The 12697-nt window shown below is 44.9% G+C and overlaps 1 protein-coding gene across 3 annotated transcripts in view; it reads left to right on the forward strand.

Moving 5' to 3' along the window:
- Positions 1-12697, forward strand: part of LOC141098232 (WASH complex subunit 2-like) — a 125927-nt gene that overhangs the window by 78300 nt on the left and 34930 nt on the right. For all 3 annotated transcript variants that reach the window (XM_073585837.1, XM_073585838.1, XM_073585840.1), the window contains exon 19: positions 7655-7806. In XM_073585837.1, coding sequence (XP_073441938.1) covers positions 7655-7806 — 152 coding nt within the window. The remainder of the gene's footprint in view (positions 1-7654; positions 7807-12697) is intronic.

Genomic DNA, 12697 nt, shown 5'->3' on the forward strand with positions numbered 1-12697 from the left:
CTTTTCTCGAAGGGGTCGCCCACGTGGCTCCTCCTCATCATTCACCGATAGACCCGTGGGATCTCAATCTCGTCCTTGGCGCTCTTCAAAAGGCGCCGTTCGAGCCTATCCAGGACATTCCGTTGTCCCTTCTCTCATGGAAGGTAACCACCTTGATTGCCATTACGTCCATCAGAAGAGTTTCTGAGCTGGCGGCACTGTCATGTCGTTCCCCTTACCTGGTCCTCCATCAAGATAAGGTCGTCCTCAGGCCCGTTCCTGCCTTTCTTCCGAAGGTGGTGTCCTCTTTCCACATCAACGAGGATATCGTTCTTCTACCTTTTTGTCCTCCTCCTTCTCACCCTCTTGAGAAGTCTCCACAAACTGGACGTAGTTAGAGCCTTGCTTGTCTATCTCGCCAGGACCTCTTCATTTCGTCAGTCCGATTCTTTGCTGGTCATCTATGAAGGTCGCCGGAAAGGGCTTCCGGCATCCAAATCCACGATCGCTCGCTAGATTCGTTCTACCATTCTGGAAGCGTACCGGCTACAGGAAAAACGGCCCCCTCCGGGAGTGAGAGCTAACGCCACCTGAGACGTGGCGGCGTCGTGGGCCGGTCGTCACCAGGCCTCGGGCCTACAAATTTGCAGGGCCGCTACCTGGTCGTCCTTGCACACCTTTGCAAGGTTCTACAGGGTTCATACCCTGGCCTCGTCTGATGCAGTTGTTGGTAGGAAGGTTCTGCAGGCGGCGGTGGCGCACCAGCCGACCTAAGCCCTTCCTGTTCTTTCGTTCCTTATTGCTGTTCCCGCCCTTGGGACTGCTTTGGAACGTCCCATGGTATTCTGTGTCCGCCAATAAGGCGATAAAGAAAGATGGATTTTTGGTTCTTACCGTAAAATCTCTTTCTTGGAGCCTTCATTGGGGGACACAGCACCCTCCCTGTTTAAATTGTACCGTGTTGGGTCTTTGAGTCCCTTGTTGGGTTGGTACATATGTTTAGAGTGGTTTCGTTGCTTCTCCTACTGCTTTTTCACCAACTGAGGTGCCTAGTGCCTGTCGGTGGGTGTATACTGCCGGGGAGGAGCTAATTTTCTTGTTTTGCATAGTGTCAGCCTCCTAGCAGCAGCAGCAGCATACACCCATGGTATTCTGTGTCCCCCAATGAAGGCTCCAAGAAAGAGATTTTACGGTAAGAACCAAAAATCCGCTGCCCGGATCCGACAATAAATCCTGATTACCGGCACTGCTGACGAGTCCCACTGACCTGGAGGGCTGCAATATCTCCCTGGGCGTTTAGACAGCGGAGGATCCTTGGGCCATGTCGAACCGCAGCAGTAAAAAAGATAAGGAGACGCCGGGGCGCGCCTCTGCTACATCCAGGATGGCGCCAGCAAACAACAAGTCGGCCGGTAGTGGAGCGATGGGAGCTGCTGGAACGATATGCAAGGGTGCCTCCTGCTGCTGCTCGATCGTCCAGTGCACAGACTGAGGCAGACGCTGGCTGCAGCATGGAGCTGGAGGATCATCTCTCCAGGGAGGGAACAGTGAGTAAACTGGGCCCCCCTTCAGCCCGACACGTGCAGACACAGGGGCCTGTGCTGGAGGAGGAAGGAGTGGGGGATGGGGAGCAGCCGGAGTCTGTGACTGCTGAGCCCACGCTGGGAGAAATCCTCGCAGCAATTAACTCCTGCAATACCACACTGGCCACTCTAAGTAATCAAATGGAGATTGTCACCAAGGACATGGCCTGTATTAAACAAGAGCTGCGGGGGGTGACTGCCAGGGTGGGGGAACTGGAGGAGCGTGTTGGTGCGACGGAGGATAAATTGCCACCAATAACACGGGAGCTGGGAAAAGCCACGCAAAATATTACAATACTGCTGAACAAGGTGGATGATTTAGAGAACCGCTCCCGTAGAAGTAATCTGCGACTGGTGGGGGTTCCGGAGAGGACGGAGGGGACTGACTCACTTGGCTTTTTTGAAAAATGGCTAATGGACACCTTTGGTAAAGATGTTTTGTCCCCATTCTTTACTATTGAGAGAGCACACAGGGTCCCTACGCGTGCCCCCCCGCCGGGAGCACCCCCGCGTCCCATCTTGCTCAAGCTCCTACACTTTAAAGATAGAGATGCTATCCTGCGCAGATCCAGAGACATTAAGGAACTTGCTATTAATGGGAGGAAAGTCTCCATTTTCCCTGATTTTTCCCTGGAGGTGCAGCGTAAAAGGGCGCAATTTATTGAGATTAAAAAACGCCTACGTGACTTACAGGTGACATATTCCATGATGTACCCTGCTAGACTGCGGATTGATGTGAATGGAGAAATGCACTTTTTTGATACGGCGGGAATGGCGCTGTCCTGGCTGGATATTAATGAGAGGTCCATGAGGAGGAAGAATACTTGAAGTTCTCCCTTTTTTCGCCACCAGGTGTTGTTACTCCTTTTTGTCTAGGACGCTATGCTGGTATAATTACTACTGTTCATTCCATTTCGGATTCAGGGTGGGAGCTGACCGGATTGCTGTGGACACTCGTTACAGTGACAAGCTGTGGACCCTTCTCCCTGCGTTGACTCTGGGCGAGTTTTCTAGCCCTGATTCTCTCTATTTGAGAGAAATGTGCAAGTTACACTTGTGTTTGGGGGTAGGGGCGCTGTGCACTGGTGTGCAGTGCTCCCTCTCCCTCCTTTGTTTTTTTCGTTTGTTGTTGTATTCCCTAATTGTTCTGTGGGATGTGATGTGCGTCAGCCGTGTCACCCAATTCATTGTACTGAGGGATGGTGGAGATTGCCTCTCTCCCTCGGGAGTGGAGTATGTTCCGATTTCTCATTTTTTAGTCTGCTCTTATGGCGATATCACTTAATATTGTAGCGTGGAATGTTAGGGGGCTCGGGGATGCAAATAAGAGATGTGCTATATTTACTAATATGCAGAAATTTCTCCCGGCTATCCTGTGTATGTCTGAGACCCACATGGTGAAAGATAATATTCATTGGCTAAGAAAGGGATGGGTTTCACATGAATATCATTCCACGTACTCGACCCATGCGCGGGGTGTCAGTGTGCTGGTGCACAGGTCCATCCCCTTCTCATGTACTAAATCAGTGGTTGACCCTGGGGGCAGATTTGTATGTTTGCTTTGCACGTTATACGGTATACAATTTATTTTGGTTGCCATATACATCCCCCCGCCCTATTCAGTCGAACCAGTAAAAAGAATCTTGTCTATTTTGGGTTCCTTTCCCCCTGCGCCGACTCTTCTAATAGGAGATTTTAATACATATTTGCATCCCTATTTGGATAAGTTGCATTCGGGAAACATATCAGAAGATGCAGCCTCAACCTCATTTGCTAGAACGTTAGTGGAGCTGGGTATGGTAGATCTTTGGCGTGTCCAAAACCCCACAGCCAGACAGTTTTCCTGCTACTCTAGCTCCCACCACGCTATGTCACGGATAGACCTGGCCATTGGGAATACACTCATGACCCCATATGTACGAGGGGTGGCCTACCTGCCTAGAAGTGTATCTGATCACTCGCCGCTACATGTCACACTTTCATGGGGACACCCCCTCACCCTATCTAGACCTATCTGGAAGCTTAATCCCTTCTGGATCCAGCTTATAGGGGGATCTTTGCATGATGCCATTCTAGAATATTTTCAACTTAATGAGTACTCTGCATCATCACACATAGTCTGGGATTCCATGAAAGCCTATGTCAGGGGCTTATATATTATAGAATCATAGAATCGTAGAGTTGGAAGGGACCTCCTGGGCCATCTGGTCCAACCCCCTGCTCAAAGCAGGATTCGCTAAATCATCCCAGTTAGATGTCTGTCCAGCCTCTGTTTGAAGACTTCCATTGAAGGAGAACTCACCACTTCTCGTGGCAGCCTGTTCCACTCATTGATCACTCTAACTGTCAAAAAGTTTTTTCTAATATCTAATCTGTGTCTCCTCCCATTCAGCTTCATCCCATTGCTTCTAGTCTTTCCTTGTGCAAATGAGAATAAAGTTGATCCTTCTACAATGTGACAGCCCTTTAGAGAAATATGCACACGGAAAAGCCAAAATAGACGCTACACCCAGAGTCTGATCCAGGAGGTGTCTGTTGCGGAGGCTGCGGTGATACTCAACCCGACAGAGGAAATTAAAAAAGCTTTGGAGAAGGCACAGGGGTCGCTCAGGGAAAACCTCATGTCGGCGGCAGCAAATAAACGTTATTTCCTCAAACAAAAATATTTTATAGAGGGGGAGGGAGTAGGACATTTATTGGCCACGGTCATTAGAGCACAGGACGGATCTTCATATATCAATAGGCTAAAAACGGACTCGGGTGGTCCTGTGACAGACAGTGCGGACATAGTGAGTGAGATAAGGAGGTATTGTATGCGACTATACACATCAGATTGCAGTCTCACGGAGACTGAGATTGAGCAGTACCTGGATGCTATCTCTCTCCCTGCATTGGCTGATAGCGATAGGGATTCATTGGATCGGGACATCCTGTTGGAGGAGTTGGAGGAGGCGCTTGGTCAGATGCAAAATGAAAAGGCTCCAGGAATGGATGGCCTGCCTGTCGAGTTTTACAAAACCTATGCACCCTTACTGCTACCTAAGCTACTTAAGGTATTTGAAGAGGCTGAAAGGCAGAGGGTCCTCCCGCCATCTATGAGGGAAGCTTTGATAGTTTTAATATTAAAGTCCGGAAAGGATCCAGAGGTTCCGGATTCATATCGCCCGATTTCCCTATTATCAACAGATGTTAAATTATTGGCCAAGGTACTCGCCAATAGGATGTCCCGAGTTATCTCATCTGTTATACAGAAGGATCAGACGGGATTTATCCCAGGCAGAGCCACATCTATGAACCTTAGGAAATTATACTTGGGGATTCAACATAGTTCTGGGGAGTTGGGGGGAAGAGCAATTTTGTCCTTAGACGCCGCTAAGGCATTCGATAGTTTGGAGTGGGGTTTTTTGTGGGCGGTACATCGGAAAATGGGCTTGGGACACAGATTTATAAATTGGGTGAGGCTGTTGTATGGCTCGCCGGTGGCGAAGGTTGGGGCTAATGGCAGGGTCTCTGAGTCTTTTCCTCTTGGGAGAGGTACTAGACAGGGGTGCCCGCTCTCGCCCTTGCTATTTGCTACTGCGGTGGAGCCATTGGCAGTTGCAATTCGGAAGTCCAGAGAAATAATGGGATTCAGATGTGGAACTGTGGAGTTGAGGATATCATTGTACGCGGATGATTTACTTCTATATTTAGATAAGGTACATTCCTCGATTTTGCCAGCAATGGAGGTCATTCGAGAATTTGGGCTGAGGTCTGGTCTTCGGATTAATTGGTCCAAATCAGCTTTAATGCCGATAGACCCTCTCCCGGCGGATTTCTCAGATTTGCAGATACCGGTCCCTGTAGTTCGGAGGTTTAAGTATCTGGGTATAATTGTTAGTCCTGCCCCGAAGGATTTTCGGGCTCTGAATCTGGAGCCCCTGTTGCAGCGATTTAGAGCAAAAGTACATACTTGGTGTCGCCTGCCGTTGTCGAATATTGGTAGATCTAACTTAATCAAAATGGTAATGATGCCACAATTATTATATTTGATACATAATTCTCCGGTGTGGATCTGTAGGGACTTTTTTGCAAAAATAAATACATTATTCCGGGAATTAATTTGGAAGAAAAAACAGGCTAGGATTCGCTTGGAGATACTGCAGCGAGGGAAGGAGGAGGGAGGATTGGCGGTGCCAAACCCATTCATATACTTTATAGCCTCCCAGATGCAACATCTTAAGGGTTGGGGTAGAGACGGGGCGTGTGACAATGGTGGTGATATTGTGAAGGAAGGATCGGTATGGAAATATCCAGGGTGCCGGTTGGAGGTGGGAAGACGGCAGATAAATGGGGCACGATACCCCACGTTGGCTATGATTTTCAAGGTGTGGGATAGGGGTAAGTCTCTTTTGAAGATAAATGGGCCTACGGAATTGTGGCCATTGTGGCGAAATCCGGATTTGCAAGAGATCAAAAAGCTGGTGGGGTTCGGAAGATGGGAAGATAAAGGGATTTATCTGGTGTCACAAATTTTGCAAAATAATACTCCTAAGAGTTTTGAACAATTGAGAACAGAATTTCACCTCCCGCACGTCTTCTTTTATCAGTACTTACAGCTAAGACATGCATTGGAAAAACAGAGAAGGACAAATCCGGTGATAGTGACACATAATCAAACACTACATATGCTACTTACATCTGAGTCTTCTAGGGGACTTATCTCTGAATTATATAAAAGATTATTGCCTGCCCATCTGGAGATATATCCACTGACTGCTGCTGAGAATAAGTGGGAACGGGACGTTGGCCCCCTGACGGAGGACCAGTGGTCCGATATTCTAGAACAGGTCCCTAAAATGGCGGTTTCTGAGTGCCAGCGGCTTTCGCAAATATATCTCATTCACAGGGTATATAAAACACCCAGCTTATTATTTAAAATGGGACTTAGGCCCAATACACAATGTGTTAGGTGTGGGCAGGATGATGCCCACTTGATGCATGTTATGTGGGAGTGCGGGCACATTGGGGATTTCTGGAGGCAGACCCTGGGACTCATAGCCCAAGTATACCATATCACAATACGACCGTCACCTCGTCTATGTTTGTTGAATTTGTGGGAGGAGGGGGTTGACCCGGACTCTGCAGTGGCCCTGGGAATAGCACGCATCCTGTATCAGGCAAGAAAGATACTTGCATATCATTGGTTGGATCCTATGCCACCAACATTGTCAGAGCTTAAAAATAAACTAAATAATGTCATCAGATTGGAAAGGGGGGCTTATTTAAAAAGAAATGCATTAAGAAAGTTTTACAAAATTTGGCAGCCATGGATGGAGTCACCGGGTCTCCCCTCGGGCGCACTGGTACGGGATGCGATGTTGGACCAGTTGCTGTTGTGCTTGCGATGAGGGGATGCTTGGGGGGTGAAAATAAAGTCTAGTGCCCTTTGTGGCGAAGTAGATTTTGAGTGGCGCGGTGGGAGGGGGCTGGGGTGGATTGGACCTGATATCCGTGGGGGGCGGGGGGGGGGGGGCGAAATATGATGCGGAGTGGCGCGGCTGGCGGGGATGGTTTTCCCGCTGAAATGAGGCACTGATGTATAATTTTGATTTTTGTTTATTTGTGGAGCCATGTTGTTTATAGGCTCAATTTTATGCAAATATCTGTGTTTTGAGATTTCTTCTTTTTATTTATTCTTACACAGGAAGAGTTTTACCCTTTAAATAATATCTGCTCTCAATGTAATTTTTACTAGCTATATAAGATGTCATATTCTTTCTGTATTGATTCCTGAATGTTTAATAAAAAAGATCTGATTCAAAAAAAGAATTAGAATTAAGAACCAAAAATCCATTCTTTTTTTGCCTAAAATTCAAAGGAAATGTATCATCTTTAACTTGAGTCCTTTTAGAGATTATTGCATCTTCAACTTGTTTAACTGTTCACAATAACAGTAATTTTGACCAGGGGTGCCCAAACGTTTACATGCCACTGTAACAAGACCTACAATGACCACCAGTCAAAAAATGGGCCATTTGGCAAGGAGAAAAAAATGCATGAGCAGAGTAAAGATTTCAGACTCTCATTCGACCATACTTTGTTTTTTACAGGATCCTGTTGCTCAGTCTGCCAGCATAAAACCAACTGAGAAAAGAAAAAAGGATACTGATGGTCCAATAAAGCCCAAAAAAGAAGAGAAGAGCGGGACGAAATCTAATCTGTTTGATGACGATGATGATCTATTTGCAATTGCAAGAGAGAGGTATGCTTATTTTCTCCGCATGTGATCCGTTTTTTGAAAAGGACCTGTCACCAGAACGCCAGAACTCCTTGTTTCCATGACTTTCCCTTACATATCACCTGTCACCAGGTCAATAGTGTCCAGTATTTGCTCATGATAGTCTAGATTTTTTTTTTTTTTTTTTTTAAATTCTGAGCACAGAGATATGGGTCATTTTGTTTAGTGCTATATTTTATGGTCTTTTCAAGGGGGTGTGGTTCACAGGATCCTCTGGGGTGTGTCTTTAGACTGTTCTGCATTATTACCCTGTGAGCCATATGACCTTGTAAAAATCTTAAATAAAAAGTCTCATATCTCTATAAACATATAGTGGACCAAACAATATTCGGGGTAGCAGTGAGAATAAAATATGAATAAAAACTGGACACTTTCAGGTCTTGTGTAAAGATGAAATATATATAGAATTTTTCAGGAAAAATAAAAAAAAATTCCGCCCACATAAAAACAATTTACTTTGTTAATAACTTTTCTTGTTTCCAAATAGAATTAGACTGAGACATTTTTGGAAGTTTTAGGACTCCTATATATATTTCATAGAGTGGTAGATTTGGAAGGGACCTCCAGGGTCATCGTGTTCGACCCCCAGCTCAATGCAGGATTCACTAAACCATCTTAGACAGATGTCTGTCCAGCCTCTTTTTGAAGACTTCCATTGAAGGAGAACTCTCCACCTCCCGTGGCAGCCTTTTCCACTCATTGATCTCAGCCTAAAGGTACTGTCACACTAAGCGATATCGCTAGCAATATCACTATAACTTGTGACGTTATAGCGATATTGCTAGCGACAACGCTGTGTCTGATACTTACCTACGACCCGCTCCCCCGCTGGTAATCGCTGATCGCATGAGAACGTCCAGGACTGTTTCTCATCGTCAGCTTCCTGCGGTGCTTCCTGTGGAGAGACGAGCGACGAGCGTTGAGCCGGGTGGGAGGACGCAGGATCGCCTAGTGTGACAGGTAAGTAGCGACCCCGTCCCCAGCGTTGTCGCTGGTGAGATCTGCCTGTGTGGCAGCTCACTAGCGACCATTTAGCGATGTACCAGCGATCCTGACCGCGTCATATCGCTGGTCGGGATCGCTGGTACATCGCTAAGTGTGACAGTACCTTAACTCTAAATGTTTTTTCTAATATCTAATCTTTATCTACTCCCTTTCAGTTTCATTCCATTTCTTCTTGTGTTTCCATGTGCAAATGAGAATAAGGATGATCCTTCTACACTGTGACATCCCTTGCAGACAGCTAATAAGTTTCCTCTTAGGCTAGTTTCACACTAGTGTTACCGGGCGCAGCGGACGACCGCCGCTAAGCTGCGTCCCCTCCGGTCAGCTCCTCCTATGATCGCATGACGCTGCATGCGATCAGCGTACCCTATATTTAGTGTTGGGTACGCTGGCGATGTGCTGGTACACTTTTGGCGGCGCATCCGCCCTTTTGGCGCTGCGCCGAGCACACAAAAATGCAACACAGTGCGTTTGGTGCACGTCGGCGTAGCTCCAAAAGGGCGGATGCGCCGGCAAAAGTGTACCAGCGCACGGCCAGCGTATCCAATGCCAAATATAGAGTACGCTGATCGCATGCAGCGTCATGCGGTCATAGGAGGAGCTGACTGGAGGGGCGGAGCTTAGCGGCCCTGTGCTGCGCCCGGTAACGCTAGTGTGAAACTAGCCTAAGCCTTTTTGTAAGCTAAACATTCCCAGATCCTTTAGCAGGTACTCGTAGGACATACCGTGTAGTCTGCTCATGAACTTGGTAGCTCTTCTCTGAACTTGCTGCAGTTTTTCAATGTATTTCTTTTTAAAAAGTGGTGCCCAGAACTGGACACAGATTAGGTCTGACCAAGGAGGAGTAGAGGGGGATAATTGCTTCCCATGATCTAGACTCAGTGCTTCTCTCAATACATCCTAAAACTGGTTGCCTTTTTTGCTGCTGCATCACACTGTTGACTCCTGTGCAGTCTGTGATCTATTAGTATACCCAAGTCTTTTTCACATGTGCTGTTGCTTAGGTCTATCCTCCCATTCGGTAGATGTAATTTTTGTTTTTCTTGCCCTGATTCAGAATCTTGCATTTCTCCTTGTTAAATGATTTATTAGTTGTTACCCATTGTTCAAGCTTATCTAGATCCTTTTGAATCCTTTCTCTGTCTTCTCTAGTGTTCCCTCTTACCTTTGCATCATCTGCAAATTTAATTAAGTTACCTTCAGTTCCCTTATTTGGGTCATTTATAAAAAAATGTTGAACAACACTGGGGCCAGGACACAGCCTTGTGGTACCCCACTTGAAACACCCTTCTAATTGGATGTGCAACCATTTATTACCACTCTTTGAGTACGATCACTGATCCAATTATGAATCTACCTAATCGTAGCCTTGTCAGTTCCATACATCTTTTTCAATAAGGATAATTTGAGATACTTTATCAAATGCTTTGCTGTAGTCAAGATATACTATATCCACCGCATTTCCCTGATCCACCCACTCGGTGATTCCATCATAGAAGGAAATTAGATTAGTTTGGCATGACTTGTTTGCTACAAACCCATGCTGGCTCTGGTTAATTATTCAAGTACTTCTGTACATTCTGTTTAATAATTAGTTCAAAGAACTTTCCTGGTATAGAAGTAAGGTTCACTGATCAGAAATTTCCTGCCTCCATCTTTTCTTTTTTTGAAGATGGGGACAACATTTGCTCTTGTCCAGTCTCATGGGACTTCTTCTGTTCTCCAGGAATTTGAAAAAATTTTTGGCAAATTGTCTCCAATTTCCTCTGCTAACTCTATCAATACACGAAGATGTAATTCATCTGGATCAGATTTAAATTAATTTAAATTAGCTAAGTGTTCCCTCACTATTTTTTTATTGATAGTGTGGATTCTTTTATTCCTTCGATGTCAATGTGATCAGTTGATATTACAATTGCTTTCTTAGAGATCACTGATGCAAAATAGAAATTTAAAAGTTTGTCCTTCTCAACATAATTTTTGATCACTTCACTTCACCCTTTTCATCCTGTAGAATTCTATGGCATCTTTGACTTTACTTTTGCTTTTGACATGTCCCAAAATCTTTTTATGCTACTTTCTGTCTCCCTTGCAAGCTTTACTTCATTACTGGCTTTAGCTCTTCTACACTTGCCCTGTATTCCCTGCAAACAAAATTATATTCTACTTTAGGTATTCCCGCCCGCTTTCCATTTACTAAACCTTTTTTTTTTTTTCTTCCTTTTTAGCAAGTGTTTTAAGTTCTGTGTTCTTCCATCTTGGTCTCTAAATGCTTAGAATTCTTCCTTCTTTTCGGGATTGTTACAGATTGTGCAGTGAGAATTTCATTTGGCCAAATCTCCCATGTACATAAATAAAACATCACTGGACCACAGTGGGTTAAAACTCAATATGTTGTATCCTGAATCAAAGTCCAAAGGTGTCTCCATTGCAGTCCATAAGTCATTAGCATTTTCTCTTATTGATACACTTGTAGACATACAGGGTAGTTATATCTTTCTCAAGATAAAAATTGCAGACACAATCTACACAATTGCTAACTGGTATCTTCCTAATAAGGGCCAGATTCCAGCATGCCGTGTGTTCCTAACCTCACTTTCTAATTTTGCAGAAGGTACACTGATCGCAGGTGGAGATTTCAATTTTACAATGAACCCAAAGGTAGACTCTTCTTCTGGAAGGGAAACTGTTTCGGTGAGACAGCTGTGTTCTCTTAAAGGGGTTCTCCATGCCCTCCGACTGACCGATGTTTGGCGGATAATGAATCCTCAGGGGAAGGATTACACATATTATTCCCATATACATAATTCTTATAGCCGCATCGACCTCTTTCTCTTGAGCCACCATGCTTTGTCCTGGCAACCCAAGGCCACAATCGGAGACATTCTGTGGTCGGACCACGCTCCGATTTTTCAGTCCTTATTTCTGCCATCTCTGGTCCAACGTTCTTGGACTTGGAGATTGAATGATAACCTTATCAAGGATACTTTATGTGCTTCAGAGCTGAAAGAGTCTATTGACTCCTTTATCCAAATAACCAAACTTCAGCTCCCTTGCAATGGGAGACTTTGAAATGCGTTATGAGAGGGATTCTGATAAAGCATGGTTCTAGGTTAAAGAGAGAGAGAGCTCAGAAAGTGGATGAATTATTACAGCAAATTCATTCCCTTGAAATTTCACACAAACAAACTCTATCTGCTTCCACGCTTGCTGACTTGACAAAAAAAGAAATGAATTAAGAGAAACTTTAGATAAAAAATATTTTCAATACATGGAAAAATCTAAACGTTTTTTTCTATGACCTATCGGATAAGTGCGGGAGACCATTATCCAGACTGCTCCATCCACGTGCGTCAGCTACATTTATTCCATTTGTTAAAAAACAAAATGGCAGGGATACACACAACCCAAAAGAAATTGTGGATCTCTTTCAGTCTTACTATGAGAATTTATACAACATTAAGAACCAATTCACAGATATGCCCCCATTAGACCTCTCCTATAAGATAAAAGAATACATTCAGGAAACATATCCCTACTTGTGTTGAGTAGTTCAGCTCTGAAAGCTTTAGAGGAGGAGATTTCAATAGAGGAAATCGATTTGGCAATACGGTCCTCTCCGGGTAAATGCCCTGGTCCAGACGGATTCACACCGGCGTTTTATAAAAACTTTAGGGAACAACTCTCTCCAATAATGGCAAAAACTTTCAATGCTATTGATGAAAGTACTGGATTTGTTCCCCAGTCTCTAGAAGCACACATTAGTGTACTCCCTAAGCCAGGTAAAGACCCTTCAATAATTGCCAACTTTAGGCCGATTTCTCTCTTAAACATGGACATTAAATTATTT

This window comes from Dendrobates tinctorius, unplaced genomic scaffold (genome assembly GCF_039654945.1).
Source record: "Dendrobates tinctorius isolate UK_male_01 unplaced genomic scaffold, ASM3965494v1 ptg000089l, whole genome shotgun sequence".
In the NCBI taxonomy this organism is placed as follows: domain Eukaryota; kingdom Metazoa; phylum Chordata; class Amphibia; order Anura; family Dendrobatidae; genus Dendrobates; species Dendrobates tinctorius.